Here is a 21,170-nt window from a genome sequence, read left to right as displayed (position 1 = left end):
TTATTTACAGGCTGATAACCAGATGTTATAAGCAATAGAGCCAAACAAACAATAATCTCACCAGATACAAAAGACGTAGTCATATAAACAGTCCGTGTTCGAAACCAAAAGACAGTCCAACCAAGCATTAAATCCAAAAGGGGCAAATCCAGAGACATAAACCGATAAACCAAAAACCAGGGTCGTAACGAGAGATCACACAAGAAAAACATAGAAGAACCGCTTAGTATGCAACAAAAGTCGACAATACCTCGCGAAGAATGTTTACATAGTGCTGCCTTAAATACATAAACATGATCAGCATAACCCGGAACTTCCTCAGAACACAGGTGAGTCTGAGCGTCGGAGCGTAATGTGATTGGGCGAAGGAGAGCGACTGACGGTAACGTCATAAGTCAAAGGATTCTGGGAAATGGAGTCCGGCGGTGTGGAAGGAGAGTCGGGCTGCATGACAAATATAAATAACTTGAAATTATAACAGAGGCTTCTTATTCTTTTGTAAAATAAATTTAACAGATCAAAATAAAAGTGTTTCAACCAGGATAAATAATGCAAAAAGCCTTTATACACATAAAAGGAACATGATATCCCCATAAAATAATCAAACCTATAGGCTTTATCAACTATAAATAACTCAGTTACAACATAAACTACAAAATCGCTTCAGTCAGAATAAGGAAAATATTGTATGTAGTGGAACCGCTCAGTTAGGGTCGGTTTGGCTTCATCGCGGGACATTTTAGATGCAGAGTGGTGCGGATCCTAGCCTAGCCTAGCTACGTGCCTGTGTGATTACGTCATCATGCACTGACGTAGCCCTGCTATGGAGGCTGATTGTGTTCAGCGCTGCAGTGAAACGCCTGTCTGTGACAGATTCTGTAAATAATACATATCGATATGACACAAAAATGATATCACCGTTCTTGAAACATTTCTTAATGTGGTAAATGTTTGTGTGTGTGTGTGTTATTGTTAGTGTGTGTGTGTGTTTGTGTTATTGTTAGTGAGTGTAAGAGTAAGTTTTAAATGTGAAGATCTGGCCTCAGCTCTCAGCTCAAACTCTATGGAGTCAAATTGGGGTCTTTAATGCTGACGAGAAAATAAAACTATCACAATACAAAATATATAAAATCACGTTCTGGTATGAGAAAATATCTTCCTTTGTTTTTTTGGTATTTTTCTATTTTTCTGACGTGTGTACTTGTGTGTATCTGTATATAAGTTCCTAGAACAGTCTAATTCCCCCAGGGAGAGTAATAAATAATTTTTTAATTTTTAATTTTTTGTCTTATTATATTAATTTATCTATAATATATTAAGGTCTAAAATAACCTTGGAGGCCTTTCCGGGTTTTTCCTTTTTATTTAGAGCTTTTGCACAGCGTTGTTTTAATGGGGCTTTTTACTGTTTAAATCCACCATCTACAGGTGGCCGCATGTAACTGCAGCAAGCATGCTGGTGAAAAAGAAGCCAAATTCAGGCCCATGCTCAATTTAAAAATTGAAAACAACTATATTATATAATTTAATAAATTTGTGTGTGTAAAATAAATGATTAGCATTAACACAAAGTATAGATAGTTGTAGTTCAGCCTGGTTAGCTCGGTCAGGACGGCTGGATGAACTGGCCGGCCTCCAGCATTACGTACAGCGGCAGAGGCTCCAGCTGATGATGTAAATCCTTCATAATCCCCTTTTCCATTTTGGCCACGCCCCTCTCCTCTCCCCATGCCCCCACATCAAAAAGGGGTCAAAATAGACTTGCAAACAAAACGTAGGAACGCAAAGGAGGGAATGTATTGCAAAAAGAAAAATGGAACACAAAGAGCAAAACGCAAAGAAAAAGTGGTGTTTCAAAAGATTTATCCTAAAAAAATATTACAAGTGAAAAAAAAATGTGTTCTCTTATTTGTTTGCACTATCAGATTATTTTTGCAACGTGTGGACATTTTTGTTTTTGTTTGATTTTCTCGTCAGCCTTAAACACCCCAATTTGACTCCTCAACTCTGAGAGAACTGAACCTGACTAATAATGAATTACATATCCTGTGAGTCTCAGGATTCTCCTGCATATTAATAGTGTCTCCCTGACAGCCACAAATCATGTACAGTATCCTGCAAATTAGTATATCGAGCTGCTCATGCACATTTTTGTGCAACAGATCGAGAGAGTAATGAACATTCAGGTCTCTTCTTGAGCTCAGTAGAACTATCAGTGTTCTCTGTGGGTGGAATTTACACTGCTCTCTTTGGCAGTGTTTAATGTAGTTCTACAGGTCAATAGCAGTCCAATACTAATGCCTGTCTTACCCTGTGTTTGTCTATATGATGTTAATGACTGTAAGACATGTTAATATACATTTACAGGTTTGATTCTTTCACAGGTATAGTTAAGCTTATTTATACTTGCTCCTACAATACTGATAGGAGTTAGTTGGGGTTGGGTGTATGGGGGGGTCTTTACACTCCTAGTGTGTGAACATAACTGTACACTCATCTGTTCTTTTCACTCCTTCTCTCTGCAGGCTGATGAGCTGCAGTATTACAGAAGAAGGCTGTGCTGCTTTAGCTTCAGCTCTGAAATCAAACCCCTCACACCTGAGAGAGCTGGATCTGAGATGCAATAATCCAGGAGAGTCAGGAAAGAAGCTGCTCTCTGATCTACAGAAGGATCCTCACTTTAAACTGGAGACACTATAGTGAGTACCTGAATTACTGTCTCTGAAACACACACACACACACACACACAATTGTTCACCTACAGTGTTTTAGAGTTGGGTTTAAGTTAACTTGTTATGGTAATATTGTATACAGTGGACTGGTAGAATTCTACCCAAAATGCACCAATTAATGGTGATTTTGATTTGATATAAAAACAGTATGTTTGGGTTATAACTGAGTTAATGGTTGGGCAGTGTTGCTAAGATACCATTGTTTGGAGCTGAGAGTCAGGTGGGTTACATCACAGCATGACCAAGAACTTCCTGTTTTTAAATGAAGGAGGTGTTTGATTGACTTGCAGAACAAACCAGATCAGACCGTTATTTTAGTGACGTTTAGGGTGAAAACAGACCTGTGTGAAACAGAGTGTGTTACTGTGGTTCACAGTCACTGGAAATATTGTATCAACTTCAATAAAACCTGTTTAACTTTTAAACACAGGATGAACTTCACAGCCTTTTCTCAGTGCAGTGAGAATATATTACTCTCTAAGACTCTTTATTGTGACTCTGTGTAGAGAAGCAGCACAATATTAACCATTTAGCTTAAATAACAAACCATATTATTTTAATTTAGTTTTATCAGACATGTATAATTTATAATTAAACATATAAAACATTGTTAATTTAGTAGTTTTGACCAAAAATAACCCAAAGTCTCCATCTCTACAGTGTAGAGTGTGAAGTGTTTGGTATGTGAGTGTGTAGTTTTATAAGATTAAGCTGTAGTTTATTTAATGAAGTCATGTGAAGCTATGTGAAAGGTGTGTTCATATCTGACCAGTCTGTCCTGTTTTCTCTTCTGCAGCATCTAAAGACCTGACCTGCTCTCTTCATCACTTCCTGTTTACCAGTGATCATGGATATCTATACTTTACTGCAGTCATTATTTCTCAGAGGACTTTTTATTTCTACTCCATTTTCCCACAATTATCTCTAACTTACATTTTATAACAGCTTAGGTACTCCTCAACTTGTTTTCATTTCGACTTATCCATCAATAAAACCCCTACCCAGATAAATCTCTCCATCCAGATAGAGGGAATCTGTTTGTGTTTTTATAAGAAGTATAAACATATACCATTCTGACACCCTGTTGGTTTATTCTGTGATCCATCACACCTTTACACATCACGCCCACACTCCAGCAACAACATAGCAGACGTATGCAGCCTAATATGAAGATCCCTGCAGAGACTCAAAAGAATTCCAGACAAAACTCCAAACTAAGCTTCTTTAAAATATTTACATTATACTAAAATACATTAATTTACAATTGGCATATATGCAGCTGAAACAGGGAGCCTAGTGCATCCCAAATTGGTCAACATTAACATTTTAATATTTTGACATTATAGTCATGTGTTTTTGGAGGGGGGGTGTACTTTAGGACACTGTAGGCGTGGCCTAAGCTTTTGTTCTTATGGCTTTATTTTTCCCCTTACATTACATTTATACTTTGAGTAGTTAAAAGCAACTTATACAGGAGTATTTAAACCCTAATATCTGTACTTTTGAGTAGGAAAGTGGGAGCCTTGTCTGTCATAAACTGAATTGTCTTACATTTTGCCCAGGATATTTTGGTTCCAGTAGATTTTTAATTCCTGCTTAAAGCTAGAGAGAGGCAGAGTGGCATTTTACAAACCTCTCTCTCCTTCTTATGTACACTTACACTGGGTTGTGCTTTCTTACTCTCTGTGCAACAGATCTCATACAGATACTATAAAAAGAGTCTAGCTTTGTTTCATAGATGGTATTTGCCTTTATTATAATATGCTATGTGGGGTGTTGCATTATTACTATATCTATTATCTAGCTGTTATAAGTATTTGTTAAAGCTCCATTGCTGTGTTCATTATCCAGCTGTATAAATTGTGTATTATAGCCATATTACTGCATTCATTATCTAGATGTTATAAGTATTTTTTTTGTTCTGACCAATCTGTGTGACAAACAAAAAAGGTTCACCTTCTGAGATACAATGTTTATTATTCTAAACTGTAATTAAAAATATATCATGCTAACTTACTGTACAGTATTGTAATGTTTTTTGGGCAATAAAGTTTAAGACAAAATGAATCATTGCATATTTTTTATACTTTGCATATTTTTTAAATTTTGAGTAAACACCATTTAATAGATAGATATAAAAGGAACTGTGTTCAGGCTCTGTATAAACCGGCCTTTGGCGGCACCGTGTGGCCGCTGTATGTAACTGCAGCTGCTGTAGCGGTGTGCAGTCTGGTATTATCTGATAAAGCAGGGGGACATAATAGTAACTGGGCTCAGGTTCTGTATAAACCGGCCTTTGGCGGCACCGTGTGGCCGCTGTGTGTAACTGCAGTTCCTATAGCGGCGCGCAGTCTGGTATTATCCGATATAGCAGGAGGCTATAATAGGAACTGGGTTCAGGCTCTGTATAAACCGGTCTTTGGCGGCACCGTGTGGCCGCTGTGTGTAACTGCAGCTGCTGTAGCGGTGTGCAGTCTGGTATTATCTGATATAGCAGGGGGATATAATAGGAACTGGGCTCAGGCTCTGTATAAGCCGGTCTTTGGCGGCACCGTGTGGCCGCTGTGTGTAACTGCAGGTTCTGCTGTAACCGGAAGCGGCAGTGTTTGAATATAAATATGAGTATGGCTGGGCCGGGCGCGCGGCCCGCGCTGCTGTGCGCTGCGGCTTTAATGAACTTTATATTGGTGTTCGGTACCGGAGCGGACCTCGTTAGATTCCTCTCTTTCCGCGCCGTTTATCACAATATCACGGGCGGAGCGCCGCTGTGCGGAGGTGAGTTCAGCCTTTACCCACCTAAATAACTACCTAACTACCCAACCTCACCTCCTACTGACCTGTTTATACAGTAAAACCCCACAAATATCCGTTTACAGCGCGTTAAAACACTCTTACACACTGTTTACACCGCGGAGCAGCGCTAATCCGCTCTATTCTCATTAATAATATCTATATTAACCGGAGAAATAGAGAATAGTTCGGAGACTGGGAGGTTTATAAGCTGTACTGGTGGTATGGCGCTCAGCGCCCGGCTAGCTCAGTCGGTAGAGCATGAGACTCTTAATCTCAGGGTCGTGGGTTCGAGCCCCACGTTGGGCGAGATATAATTTTCCATTTTTTAAATTAATTAAATAGTATATCTTTATTTTTACACAGTAAATATGAGAGGGATGTAAGTTAAATAAAAAAATAAGTACAATAAAAATAACAAATAAACGAGTTAATTAAGATAAAAGAGAGAAAATCCAATAAAACTAAAAGCAGTTGTGAAGTGGACAAACTAAAATCTATTAAAACGGTTAAATTAAAGGATTCTAAACACAGATAAGTGTATTATAAGTAATTAAAATAATAATAAGATGATGATAAATCAATAATTAATAATGAAACATCATAGAAACATCAGAAGAACATTAGAAGAACATTAGAAAAACTTCAGGGGAAACATAATTTTCATAAATAAACAATAAAAAAAACTATTAAGATTTAAAAAACATGAAAGCATGTATAGTGGACAATCTATTAAATCTATAGTCAATTAAATACAATCTACTATAAATAAAGTGTAAAATCTATTAAAACAGTCACATGAAAACATAAAAAGATAAGTAATAAAAGTAACTAAAATAAAAAAAAAACAATTAAATAAAAAAAATCGAATAAAACTAAAAGAAGTTGAAATAATATAAAAGCACGAAAGGATATAGATTGAGCAATCTTTTAAATCTAAAATCAATTAAATACAATCTAAAATAAATATAGTCTAAAATCTATTAAAACATTCAAATAAATGATTACAAACACAGATAAGTAATATAGGTAATTAAAATAATAAGAAGATAATAATACAATTAAATCAATAAGTAAAAAATGAAACAGCATAGAAACATCAGAAAACTTCAGGGGAAACATAAAATCAGCAACTAAGAAAAAAAAACAATTAAGATAAAAAAAATCTAATAAAACTGAAAGCAACTGAACTAATTTAAGCATGAAAGGATGTATAGTGGACAATCTATTAAATCTAAAATAAATTTAAATACAGTCTAAAATAGATTAAAACAGTCAAATACAAATATTATAAACACAGATGAGTAATATAGGGGATTAAAATAATAATACGATGATAATAAATCAATAATTAAAAATGAAAAGTCAAAGAAACATCAGGGGAACATAACATAACATTAAGTGCAAAACAACAAGACTTAGAAACAGCTTCATTCCGGAAGCTGTAAGACTCTTAAACTCCACTTAACAAACACACTGCACTGACACCAAGGACAAATTACTGTTTACTGTTTACCAACATGGTCACTTTACTTGCACTGAGACACTTTATCTCCACTGCTCTAATTCACATTATCATGCTGCTATAGCACACTTGCACTCTGGACTTCATGTTGCTGAACCTTCTACTCTCTATTTATTTATTTTTTTATTCTTTGGGATATTTATCTATCTATTTTGTATATTCTGTTTCTTTTATTATATTCTTTTTTTTATCTATATGTCTATTAATAACAGCTCTTTGGGTGTAAAACTGGATCGTGAGATCACAATTTCGTTCCACCTCATGTACCACATGTGATGCGAATGACAATAAAATCTCCTTGAATCCTTGAATCCTTGAAAATCATCAATTAAGAAAAATCTAAAATAAATACAGTGTAAAATCTATTAAAACATTCAAATAAACGAATATAAACACAGATAAGTAATATGGGTCATTTAAAACAATAAGAAGATGATACTAAATTAAACCAATATATTAAACGTAATATAAATATCAGAGGAATATGAGAGGAACGTTAGAAAAACATCAGGGGAACATAAAATCAACAATAAAAAAAATCAGTTAAGATTTAAAAAACATGAAAAGATGAAAGGATATATAGTGGACAGTCTATTAAATATATAGTCAAATACAATCTATGAGAATATTTTTATTTGTAATTTGGGAGAAATGTTGTCTGTAGTTTATAGAATAAAACAACAATGTTCATTTTACTCAAACATAAACCTATAAATAGTAAAATCAGAGAAACTGATTTTCTCGGGAATATGCAGAGAGGACCTAAAATCTTACAAAATCTTAAAAAAAGACTTTAAACTAAAACAAGGAACTGAATAAATAAATTATGCAGCAGTACAAAAAAGTCTAATAAAAATAAAAGCAATTGAAGTAATGCAGCATTAAAGGATTGATATACTGGATATATCTAACAGTGTTGTTCATAAACTTGAATTTGAATAAAAACTTAAGTAAAAAATATTTTTTATATATATATTTACTTATTTTATATTTTATACATTTTTAAGTTTTTTGCTTTTTATGTGTCATTTTTTTTTTAATAATTTTAGAATTTTCTGTTTTACATGTATATTTTTATTAAATGTTGATTTAAAATAAGTACAGATTGATTTTAAATTAATTAATTTTATTTTTTTACTATTTTATTTCTTATTATTTCTAAATTATTATTAAATATTTTAAATCCCGTTGATGTTGTAAAGGCTTTCACTACAGGAAACTCTAAAGCTCGCTGGTGTCACTCAATCATTTAAAACTCCTAGTTTCTAACCACCTTCAGACTACAGCCTGTAACTGTTTTAGTTGAGTTTTCTTTTATCTTGTTTTATTTATTTAATTTTTTTTATCTAATTTTATGTTTTACCTTTTAGCCCTTTTATTTTATTATTTTATTTATTTCATCTTTTTATTTGTTTTGTTACTGCTTTTACTTTTGACCTTACCGCTTTTATTTTATTTTATTTTCTTCCTTTTATGTTTTCTTAATATATTTTTTACTTATTATTATTATTTATTTTAGTTTTATCATTTACATTTTTATAATTGTGGTCATTTTAGTCCTTTATTGTTTTATGTTTTATTACTATTATTATTTTTTTTGTGCCTAAATGTTATTATTGTACGTATTTATCTCTTTGTTTTATTGCTCTACATTTTAGCCGGTTTGCATATCCTTTTATTTTGAATTATTTTATTTTTCCTTAATTAAATCTTCATTATTTGCTTGTTTTTATAATTTAAACTTAATTTTCAATCCTTTTGAAAAGGAGGGTTACCCTCAATGTATAACCGAGTGAAAGTAAAGGTTGATTGATTGATTGATTTTGACTGTGATTGTGTTTCAGATGGCGTGTCCTGGTCTGTAGCTCTGAGGGACAGTTCAGTATTGAGGGCTCTGGGTTTGGATCTGGTTCTGTTAGTCCTGTTCAGTCTTCAGCACAGTCTGCTGGCCTGGGATCCCGTAAAGAGAGCCTGCCAGTCTGCGCTGGGGGTCCTGAACCGAGCCATGTACTGCACTACTACAGCCCTCGCACTACAGGTAACTACTGACTAAAACCCTGTTCACACCTGTTCACACACTTGGAGCTATGTTCTGTGCTATCCCCATGATTTGATCAGTCGTGGTTTTATGGAGTTTTTTGGATACAATCCGGGTTAGCACCCGAACATCCCTTTCAGACGGCTTCCTCTTACAGCGTCCACAGTTAATCCTGTTGGATGTGGTTGGTCCACAGGCTGCCACCAATTTAGCCATGAAACCTCCCACACTAAAATGACAGGTGTTTCAGTTTCATTGTCCAACCCCTGTACACTACACTGATGCAAAAATAATATATATAATTGCACTAGTGACCTTTTGCACTTTTTTTTTTTATATTTCACTGCTGTAGATAATCATGTACTTGTAAAATAATATCCATAACACGTTACTGTTATAATGCACATATCTCCATCCTGTATGTAAATTCAACACCAATTTAATATTTATATTTCGTTAGTATATTTCTTGCTTTATTGTATATTTTCCACTTTTTCTCTTTATGTGGTTTACTTGGCGAGGGGCAAAGACAGAATATCATGATACGAGGAAACCTGTTTCTTACTTTATACATGACACTAAACTCTTTAAATATTGAATCTGGTCATAGAACCTTCTTGCTGTGTTTGCTTTCTTGCTCCTTCACCAGACAGCTCTAACCAATCAGAGGAGAGAACGTGTTTGCATGGTTTATGGGTGCGCAGTTAGGTGCGTTCAGGTTTTTATGCCTGTGTGAAAACAAACCAAACAGAGGGAGAAACTCTCCAATAAATAAACAAACTCATCAACTGATCCGGATCATAGAAACCTTAAAACTACAGGTGTAAAAACCTAAAAACCTAAAGTGCCGGTCCATGGTCTCGGTTTCTTCTAAACCAATCAGAACACAGCTTTTCACAAATAACGCTCTACTTTGTGTGTCCTGCTGTAGGTGTTGATGCGTTACTGGCAGCCCGTGACCAGCGCCCCCTGCTTGTGGTCGGTGCGCAGTGCACCTTGGGATATCTGGTTCCCTCTGATCTGCTTCACAGTGCACTTCCTGTGCTGGGCCGTCATCTGCAGCATCCTGCTGATATTCGATTATCCAGAGCTTCTAGGAGTCAAACAGGTAAACAGCACACACAAACATAATATGAAGAGTTTGATTCCAAAACGCGATAAACGCCATTAAAAAAAAAATGAGTTAGAGCCAGAATCAGAATGTTATGTGAACACTCTTGAAAAGCCAATATTCAATTTTCATCAAAACGCCCCATCCGCCGTGTAATACTGCCCTGCTTTCTCTCTTTCTTTCCAAAACGCGATAAACGCCAGTCTTGTTTTCCCGCAGAACGCCACATCTCCCCTCATCCAATCACAGGGCAGCATTCCACGAGCTATAGAATGTAAACATCATAGCACGCGCCCTGTTGAGCCGGCCGGCATTTCGTGTAGCCTAATTTCACTTTCGTTTTTCACTCTCAAAGTCCGCGAAAATGAGCGGTTTTGATGGTATAGAGGAGCGTATGGACGTAAAAAGGTAAAGAAAATGAGGCATTCAGGAGGGGGGGAATACCGGCTGTCATCTGCAGTTCACACACACACACACACACTATACACACACACACACACTATACACACTACATTACACTACACTACACTACAGCACACGAATGTACCGTGATTTTGGGGATTTTATAGTCTTAATGTTGTTCGTTAATGAAATTTTGCACATTTTCGAAAAGAAATGTTTTGAAATTTGTGTTTTTAGGCCCAATGGTCAAACTATTATATTCAGATGTACAATTTACTGTTATTAATTATTGTATTTTGCACATTATTAGTGAAAAAAAGTTATATTGATGCCAAAGGATATATAAGACATTTTGAAAAAAAAACTTATTTATTTATTGCGTTTTGCGAAAAAACGAATTATTTTTAAAAATAAATCTTTAAATATTAAAATCTTGATTTGATTTTTTTGTGTTATTTTAACCTTAGTATGGTATTTGATAGTTTGAAACAGAAAACGGTGGTTTTCAGCCTACCACTTTCTCGCTAAAGAAAACCCTTTTTTACTCAAATTGATAAAAATGGATTTATAGCGTTTTGGAACCAAACTCTTCATATATATATATATATATATATATATATATATATATATATATATATATATATATATATATATATATATATATATACAGGGGCGGATTTGAAGGTTCTGGGGCCTTAACTAATATTTTTTTTCCGGGAGCCCTGATCAAATGGATTCTTTTGTTTAGCAAAATACAATATACAGGGTTCATACTAGGGGTGGGCAATATTATATTGTATACAATATATCGTGACACAGAAATATCATGATATTAAAAATCCATAGCGTGATAATAGGGCTGTTCTGTCTTAAAAGTAGTCTATTATTCACTGTGAAGCTTTAAGTGTATTTATTGTATAATTGTTTTAGTTTATAGTTTTTGTTTGCATATTCTGCAATATTTTTTGCTGCATTATATTATTTTATGCTATATTATTTATTTTTCCACATTTTGATTATACTATTATACTATATTCCTGAAATTAATTAATTATTTTAGTTTTCCTATATCGCCAAGTATATCGTTATCGCAAAAATACCCTGAAATATCGTGATATTATTTTAGAGCCATATTGCCCACCCCTACTTCATACACCTTTTACAAGGTAAAATTCAAGCACTTTCAAGACCCATTTTTAGGTTTTTCCAGCACATTTCAGCTGTGGTAAATTAATGATAACAGTGATATCTCAAAACTGCGATTCATCGATAATCAATATATCGTAAAACTATTCTCCACACTTCACAGTTACTATGCTACTGAGAAAAAAATACTTCTAAGTAAGTAAATAACAGGAATTATGGATTTATTGGTGTCAGATTCACACAATATAAATACCAATGCTCTTCACCGCATGTTTACTCTATTCATTTGATTGAGCTGATTGAGTTACTGTAGTATGTCAGATTTGGGGATGAGTTGGGAGCATTTATACATACATATACTATTATTATTTTATTGATTTGCTTATTATGTTTATTTGAACACAGCCAGACTTGTGTTTGGTAATAGCAGAAGGAAATTAAATGAAAGCAAAATAAGTTTTATGATTCTAAATGTATCACCTATCTGTAGAGGATCCAACTTGATTGGGTCAATAATAAAACTATGACACAAAAGATTACTAGGCAAATAACTTAATTCAATAATTAAATAATTTTGTACTGAAAATGTCCCCTGGGATCGCCTTGTTCCCCCGCTCTGACGCCGGGCAAACAGTGTCTCTTTGGTGTCAAACATATATATAAATATATATATATTAGGGGTGTCATGATTTCGATATTTTATCGAAATCGATTGAAATTATGTCATGGTCTCGAGCCTCAAAGTCAAAAAGAGGATTGACGATCCCTCCCACTAAGCTACACAAATGGTGCAGCACACTGTAGCCGACGCCGCGGACATTCTGACTGCTGAAAGAGCAGCTCTTTCTCCAGAGAATGTGAACATTCTCATCTTCTTAAAGAAAAACTTCAAAAAAAATAAAAAAAAACAGTTGTTTTGTCTAGCCTCAAATATGTTAATAGTTTTGGTACCTTAAGGATCATCTTTCTCTCAGATAAAGTTAATAATATATCTTTATTAAAGAAAAAAACTTCTCATTCTCAGGGACGAGTCTTATATTTCATGTTTATCTGTTATAGTAGGATAGAGTTCAGTTTGTTAAGGCTCTAATTGTTCTATTATTTTGTACATCACTGTTCCTGTATTTTTTTTATTATTATTTATGTTATGTTGCACATTGCTGTTTTAATAGCGCACACTGCTGCTACCAAAAAAATCCACTAGATGGCATTACATATATATCTTAATAAAATTATTTAAATGTGACCATTAGTGCCTAATGTGGTGTATTACAGATCACTTGTGTCACTCTGCATCACTTATATCAAGCCCACCTTTTGAAATAAGATATTGTAAATTTGATGAATCAAACCAATGACTGACCATAGACTAATCTAAAACTGGCATAGGCCTCTCTGCTGTAAAGAAAAAAAGAAAATCGTGAATCGAATCGAATCGTGATCCTAAAATTATTAATAATGAAACTATGACATAAAAGATCTACAATGTAAATAGTCATTAAAATAAAGAAAATGCAGTGAATGAGAAGGTGTATTGTATATATGTGGTCCTGTACTCAGTGCTTGTGTCTCTGTTACAGGTGTATTATGAATGTTTAGGGCTGGGTGATCCGCTGGCCCTGAAGTCGGCCCGTGCCCAGCGTCTTTACGCCCACCTGCGTCACCCGGTGTGCGTGGAGCTGCTGCTGGTGCTCTGGCTGCTGCCCACGCTGACGCTGGACAGGTGCGTCCTGGCTCTATACCTGTCCCTCTACCTGGCTCTCGCTCACTCGCTGGACGCCAAGGACTGCGCCTACCTGAGCTCCCAGCTCCACAGCAAGCTGCAGCTCTTCTCCGCACCACAGGGGGGCAGCCCTGAGATTAACAGCAACAGCGCTGAACCCAAGCGCGACTGAACCAATCAGATCACGGCTTAATCCGGGGGAGGGGGTGTTTCAGAAACTGGGATTATTTTAGTTAGTCAGATCAATTAAGACCAAAGGAGCGTCCAATCAGAATGTCCCTCAGCCCTTTTACTGTTCAGAATAATAATAATAATAATAATAATAATACTTTTTTTTAATTCTCAAAGACCCTTTACATACAAAGATAAGGCACAGTAAAAGGTAAAGTTATAAAAACAACAATAATAAGGGATACAGTTATTAAACTTAACATAAAAAAAATATATAGGCAGTTTTACCAATGACAATTTGTTTAAAAAAACAAAACAAAACCCAAAAGTATAGTTTCTGTAAGTTTTCTACATTAAATTTACATTATAGGTTAAAAGCAGATCCGAGGAGTTTTGAAAAGTTACTTAAATATAGACAAATCAGAACAGTCTTGAATGGGTTTGGGTTTCTTTTACTGTTGGATAATTCCCTTATTTTTGAGTTAATTAATTAAGTTTTTAGTAGATGTTTTTTTTATCTTCAAGAAAAGAAATACAGAAGTCCTTTAATGCCAATTCAGGAGATATTTCTATCTAGTAGGGCTGCAACTAATGATTATTTTGATTTTTTCCGATTAGTCAACGATTATTTCTGCCTCTATCTCTAAAAACGATAGAAACAGCAGAACATGAGGTTTAAATGGCGTTTAAAGATCTGAACTTTGTTTAAACATGGAAATGACTGATATTTAGTGATTTAATATGTAATCTTATGTGTTTTAGAGACACAAAATAAGTCTCCCATTGCGCTTATTTTGTCCCCAGCACTTTGTGTAATGTGGTACTGTTACAAATTAACATTTACTCGACAATGAAATTTGTAGTCGACAAATTTAAATACATCAAAATACATCAAAAAACATGTAATTGACATTGACGATTATATCGACTAATCGTTGCAGCCCTACTATCTAGCTTTCTGAATATATACTGAATAATGTGAACCATGGCCCTTATCATCGGCCACTTTAATCAAAGCGTTGGAAATCTAAGATCAAAGCAAATAAACAGAAGGGCTTTACACACCCAAATAAACTGGTTTCATAAGAGAAATGTGTGTAGAAGAACATTTTTAAGGCTCGTTTGTCTTGTTTGAAAGAAAATGCGTTTTTTTTTATGAAAGAATCTGGGTTAATCTACAGTCACAGTAGATACAGAATCACCAGCACTGTAATCTGTTATACTTATATTGCTGCGTGATGCGCCTGACAACCAGGGGGAGATGGATTTCAGCGCAAAGCCTCTTCTTTTTCTTCTTCTATTGTTGAATATGTGCCAATAGCCTGACTAAACTGCCTAAAGTTTGTAATTATCGGAAAGTCAGAACCATCTAGAAGTCTTAATAGTCTTAATCTTAAACTTGCTTTGGTAGTTATACTGGTATAGTGCAAAAATATATATCTTAACAAGTAAAATCTATTTCAATGTAGTCTACATTTATGCATTCCACATTTTTACATTAAATTACATTACATTTGGCAGATGCTTTTCACCAAAGCGACTCACAATAATAAGGAACATATATAAGCAATAGAAGTTCAAGGTAAAGAAACGTTTTAATAGTGGAAATGGTGTGATAGAAGAAGAAAGGATGGAAAGAAGGAAATGAGGTTAGATGAGGTCACTTTTACCACTACTACAGGATAATTTTAAGTTAGAAGAAATTATAAAAATAACAGAATACTAAGCTACAAAGCTACATTCTGTTATTTGTACAATTACCAGATTTTGAATATATGGTGCACTGTATTATCAGGTGCACTATTAATGATTTTCATACATACATAAGGCGCACCGGATTACTAGTGTCGCTTTATAAGAACAAGACGTCTCCTTGTTTTCTTTTAATTCAGCTATCAGCTAGCAGTTCGTCCCATGTAGCTTGTATTAACACGCTAAACATGCAGGATACAGTTCATTATACTCACCTCTGAACGGAGAAAGAGCTAGCGCTTAGCATTGTCAGCAGCTAATGCTAATGCTAATACTGCTCCAGCCTTGATTCTGGAGAAACTTCACTGAAACTTTACTGCTCCTTAATACCTGACTGGTTAAATTCATACATAATTTTTGGGAAAGTAAAAAAATATAAAGGATTAAATGATTTTAGGTGTGCCTTATAGTGCAAAAAATAAAAATACAGTACAGAAAATGATGTGCCAGTGGAATAAGAGGAAGACACTTTTAATAGATTGAAAACTTTAGAAAAAGTTTAAAAATGTGTTAATTAAATGTAATTTTGTCATTAATTAAAGATATAATCATAAAATAAAAATGATTCGATTTTAGAACTGCTTTTAAGAGGATTTTCTTTGATCGATATCATTTTTAAAGTGTTAAAGTTAAAGTTGATCAACTATTACGATACAGATTAAACAAAAGCTTAACTTTAGCCTGTTTTGTGGGACAAACTCCCAACTCCACACTCTAGTATTTTTATGCTGTTACTTATTATTATTATTATTATTATTATTATTATTATTATTATTATTATTTTGTAAGTATTAAGTCACAATATGTTGGAGAATGAAACTGAAACACCTGGTTTTAGAGCACAATAATTGATTGTGGTGACGGACAGTTCTGGTGGAAACAGGAGAGTTGAGGTGCACATTGAATTCTGCCGTGATTTGATCAGCCGTGGTTTTATGTTTTTTTGGATACAATCCGGGTTAACACCCGAACATCCCTTTCAGACAGCTTCCTCTTACAGCGTCCACAGTTAATCCTGTTGGATGTGGTTGGTCCTTCTCGGTGGTATGCTGACATTACTCTGGATACCGTGGCTCTTGATGCATCACAAAGACTTGCTGTCTTGGTCACAGATGCTCCAGCAAGACGTGCACCAACAATTTGTCCTCTTTTGAACTCTGGTATGTCTCCCATAATGTTGTGTGCATTGTAATATTTAGAGCAGAACTGTGCTCTTACCCTGCTAATAGAACCTTCACACTCTGCTCTTACTGGTGCAATAATGTGCAATTAATGAAGATTGGCCACCATGCTGCTCCAATTTAGCCATGAAACCGCCCACACTAAAATGATGACAGGTGTTTCAGTTTCATTGTCCAACTCCTGTGTGTTAATATTTTTTTTTTCTTAGTATTTGTAGATTTGTTGTTATAAAACCAGCGTGAGATGTTCTGGTTCTTGAATGTGGAATAGAGGTAATAAGGTCAGGAGCACAGGTGAAAGATCATGAGATTAAAACACTGTGCTTATCTCCTCATTAACTCACTAAGAACGAATGATCAGTAAATCACAGCCTCAACATACGCTGCCTACCTACTGCCCAACACCCGCTCATCTCTTAAAGTACCAGTCAAAAGTTTGGACACGCTTACTCATTCAGTTTAGATTATGAAGGAACACATAAGGAATCATGTAGTAACTTAAAAACAGTGTTAAACAAACCAAACCATACTCTGTGAAGAAGCTTTTAGATACTCTTATCTGGGGAGCTGTTAACTCTGATGAACTCATCCTGTACAACAGAGGAAACTCTCGCTCTTCCTTTCCCGGTGCAGTCCTGATAAGTGCCAGTTCCATCATTATAACATTTTTGATGGTCTTTTTTGCAACTGCACTTGAGGATACTTTCAAAGTTCTTGAAATTCTTCTTCTTTTCAAATGAACTGATCTTCATTTCCTCTTAAAGTATTTTTTAATCTTTATTTAATTGAGTAGTTGTTGCTGCTCATAATCTGGATTAGAACATTACTCAAATATTCACTATTCACTGTATACCTGTAACTCTACCTCTTCACTACTTTACTTTAACTGATGCTCTCAAACACTTTATTAAGAGACAAGAAATTCAAGTAATTAACTCTTGATGAGTTCAGCACAGCTGTTAACTGAAAGCCTGAAATATTCCAGATGACTACTACTTTAAAGAATGTAAAATATAAAACATATTCTGGTTCGTTTAACACTTTGTTTTTTGTTTATTAAATAATTCCATATGTTTTTCTTAATAGTTGAGAGGACTTTAGTATTGATTTACAGTGCAGAACATTTTTAAAAATATTTGTATTTCAATTTTTTTTTGTATTTTTCTTCCAATTTATCTGTCCGATTGTCCCACCCGTTCAGCTGCTACTCAGCTGTGTATCCGCCTCTTTTTGAACTGCTGCTGATGCTGTAGCATCGCCGATTAGCATCACAGCGCTAACGCTCGGAGGAAAGCGCAGCTACTCGGTTCTGATACAGCAGCTCACAGACGCAGCCTTGTGCTGATCCACATCACCTTTTTTGGAGTGATGAGGGGAAAGAGAAGAACACCATCTACTGTAATCACCCAGAGAGAGCAAGACCAATTGTGCTCTCTCGGGGCTCCGGCTGCTGATGGCAAGCTGCATGACCGGGATTCGAACTAGCGAACTCCTGATCATAGTGGCAGTGCTTTAGACTGCTGGACCACTTGGTGCCACATTTTAAAATAATGAAAAAACACTGAATGTAATGTGTCCATACTATTGACTGGTACTGTATATTATTTTAAATACTTTTTAAACTAATATGAATTATTACTCTGTGTTAATATGCTAATTCTAACACAGCTAAATGCTATAGGACGCATTGTTGCCTTTGTGAATTTGTTACAGGAACCTCCACCACTGCACTGCCTTATAAAACACTGAATTACTGCAGCTTTTTTTTCATGTTAGATAGACTACAACTGTAAATAACCTAAACTTTTGGTGTTTACAACCACTAAAATATGCTTTATTTTTACAAAAAATAAGATCATATCCCGATAAGTGTTACTTCTGCTGTATTAGCTATAATATCTGCAACTGATTGTATTTTATCACTTTATTTTCTGGTATTATGTATTAAAAAACAGCCATTCAGTGTCATAAGTCATAATAAGAAAAATGTTGCTGAAAACCTTACTATACTGCCATTTTAACTTTTTTGAGGCATAATCTACATAAATCCTGTAGTTTTATTTTGAATTGTATTGTATTGTAGTTTTAATATTTTACTGACGAGTGGACCAATAGACATTCTCCAGAATTATCTTACATTTAGGGTAAAAAAAACATGATTTTACTCCTGTATAAAGTTGAAATGGATATATATTTATGATAATCACTGGGAATCTTACGATAAAGATTATATCACAATACTGGCGATACTCGATATATTGTAAGACATATATCGCAATCCTCCACGACACTTTACACAATCTGTGTTACTAAAGAAGATAAAATGCTCCTAATGAAGTAAAAAACAGGAATTAGGGATTTATTGGTGTCAGTTTCACACAATTTAACAACCAATACTCTTCACCGCAGGTTTATTAACTCTATTTATTTGATTATAGCGCCACCTAATGGAGTAATAAGGCAGTAACTTGGGTAAAATTAATCTGGGGGTGTGTCTTAGTGAGTTTAGAGCACCTATGTTGCAATAAAAACATCCATATTTGACGCCACATGTTGATAAAGTATTGCAATATAAGCAAAAAATATACAATATATCTCAATATCGTTATTTTGTCTCACTTCTAATGGATATACATGGTTTTTGCACAACAGCAACAAAAAGTGCGTTCTTTTATTGTGTGATAATTTAGATTTTAGGATTGTTTTAGGAGTATATTCTATAGTGTGGTTGATTAGCTTGATTTTAGGACTATAGCTGCATATTAGTAATAATTGTGATCATTGTGAATGTGTGTGTGTGTGTGTGTGTGTGTGTTTGTGTGTGTGTTAGATAGCATTAGTATGAGTTAATTCTAAGTCAGGTCAGAGTGTAAACTAAACATTAACGAAATAAAAGTGCCAACTTTAAGCAACAGGAAGACGTTTCCCTTCTTAAGAAATTGTGCTTATTAAGCAACATTTTTTATTAAAATCGAACAAAATGAAACAACTAAATATTAAACTTGATTTTTGCAGGTTTTCATAAATTTTGCCACATTTTCTTACTATAACATACATATAACATATACATATATAACATATACATATACACACAGAAAACATTCTTTTTCAGTTAATTATTCTGTATTTTAACATATAAATTTGAACCAAAAAAGTGCCATTTTTTTTCTTTTTTTTTCTTCGAATGTTTGGTGAATCCCTAAGTGTTCATTATTTAATATTATGAAAAACACCAGCAAGTTTTGATATTTAGGCGTTTAGGGGGTTTTGGATTGTTGGTGCTTCCAATAATGGTATATTTTACATGCACTGAACATAACTGTTGCATTAATTATACATATTATTGAATTGATCTTATTTTGACAGTAATTTTGTTGAATTTCTCATTTCTTTCATGTGAAATTAATGCATTGCTTTTTTTTTCCCTCCAGTGTGGAATTTGCCTGTTTTGTATTGTATGTATCTTGTACTCTGCAGTTTGGGACACTTTTTAAAAATAAAAACAATTTTTACACAAATCCAACTTGGTAGCATTTCTCTCTCTTATAGCGATGTAGCTCATAATGATACATTAAGGGGGAAAATACATGTTATCCTTCCCACACACTGAATTAAAGATGCACTGTATTAGAAGATGTTCAGTGCAAGATTCTAGATGAATTAGAGCTCCAGAATCACTAGATACCAGTTAGTTACTCTCCATTTTTATCATTGATGTTTGCTTCTTGTCTCCTTTTGTTTATTTGTATGAAGAAATGATTGGATCTGAACTAATGATCTGTGGGGTTGTGTGGTCCTTTTTATTTAATTCCTTTTAATTTAATTAATTTAAAATATTTAATGTTGTAAATTATGTAATATATACAAATATATACAAAATACAGCTCTGGAAAAAAGGTTGTTTGCTATTTATAGGTTTATGTTTGAGTAAAATGAACATTGTTGTTTTATTCTATAAACTACAGACAACATTTCTCCCAAATTCCAAATAAAAATATTCTCATTTAGAGCATTTATTTACAGAAAATGAGAAATGGCTGAAATAACAAAAAAAAGATGCAGAGCTTTCAGTCCTCAAATAATACAAAGAAAACAAGTTCATATTCATAAAGTTTTAAGAGTTCAGAAATCAATATTTGGTGGAATAATCCTGGTTTTAAATCACAGTTTTAATTTCATGTATCTTGGCATCATGTTCTCCTCCACCAGTCTTACACACTGCTTTTGGATAACTTTATGCTGCTTTACTCCTGCTGCAAAAATTCAAGCAGTTCAGTTTGGTGGTTTGATGGTTTGTGATCATTCATCTTCCTCTTGATTATATTCCAGAGATTTTTAATTTGGTAAAATCAAAGAAACTCATCATTTTTAAGTGCTCTCTTATTTTTCAAAGCCAGTAACAAACTTGAACAAACTTGTACACGAATTTGTTCACACTGTAATATGTTATATTAACAGAATAAGGAAAACACAGATTGTATTTAAAGACGGTTTTAACTCTGGCATAGCTTCTGTGCTATGCTAGCTGCTATTCTACCTGAGTGCACCTACTCTACTTTTTTTTTTTTTTTTACCTAAAATTGATTAAGTGTTTATGTTT

General features: G+C 34.2%; 2 protein-coding genes and 1 non-coding gene across 3 annotated transcripts in view; all 3 read left to right on the top strand.

Moving 5' to 3' along the window:
• Positions 1 to 4,748, top strand: part of LOC111188498 (NACHT, LRR and PYD domains-containing protein 3) — a 776,814-nt gene extending 772,066 nt beyond the window's left edge. The window contains exons 12-13 of the mRNA XM_049473017.1: positions 2,525 to 2,698; positions 3,528 to 4,748. Coding sequence (XP_049328974.1) covers positions 2,525 to 2,698; positions 3,528 to 3,534 — 181 coding nt within the window. The 3' untranslated portion in view covers positions 3,535 to 4,748. The remainder of the gene's footprint in view (positions 1 to 2,524; positions 2,699 to 3,527) is intronic.
• A 579-nt stretch (positions 4,749 to 5,327) lies between these two features.
• LOC125789900 (nurim-like) lies at positions 5,328 to 20,088 on the top strand. Its single transcript, XM_049472982.1, has 4 exons — positions 5,328 to 5,506; positions 8,891 to 9,084; positions 10,016 to 10,192; positions 13,324 to 20,088. Exons 1-4 carry the CDS (start codon positions 5,350 to 5,352, stop codon positions 13,636 to 13,638), a joined length of 843 nt encoding a protein of 280 aa, XP_049328939.1. The 5' UTR covers positions 5,328 to 5,349; the 3' UTR covers positions 13,639 to 20,088.
• On the top strand, positions 5,758 to 5,830 carry trnak-cuu (transfer RNA lysine (anticodon CUU)). Its single transcript has one exon. It is a non-coding gene; the product is annotated as a tRNA-Lys (tRNA).
• Positions 20,089 to 21,170: the final 1,082 nt, after the last annotated feature.

The sequence above is a fragment of the Astyanax mexicanus genome, unplaced genomic scaffold (assembly GCF_023375975.1).
Source record: "Astyanax mexicanus isolate ESR-SI-001 unplaced genomic scaffold, AstMex3_surface scaffold_32, whole genome shotgun sequence".
In the NCBI taxonomy this organism is placed as follows: domain Eukaryota; kingdom Metazoa; phylum Chordata; class Actinopteri; order Characiformes; family Acestrorhamphidae; genus Astyanax; species Astyanax mexicanus.
Note: the sequence above shows the minus strand (reverse complement) of the source record. Positions and strands in the feature narration are given on the sequence as shown.

What these genes read in the sequence shown, in the direction of transcription:
- LOC125789900 (XM_049472982.1), top strand. Translation starts at nt 5,350, where the DNA reads ATGAGTATGGCTGGGCCGGGCGCGCGGCCCGCGCTGCTGTGCGCTGCG. An exon ending in CGGAGCGCCGCTGTGCGGAG is followed by an intron (nt 5,507 to 8,890) that starts GTGAGTTCAGCC and finishes ATTGTGTTTCAG; the next exon opens with ATGGCGTGTCCTGGTCTGTA. An exon ending in CTACAGCCCTCGCACTACAG is followed by an intron (nt 9,085 to 10,015) that starts GTAACTACTGAC and finishes GTCCTGCTGTAG; the next exon opens with GTGTTGATGCGTTACTGGCA.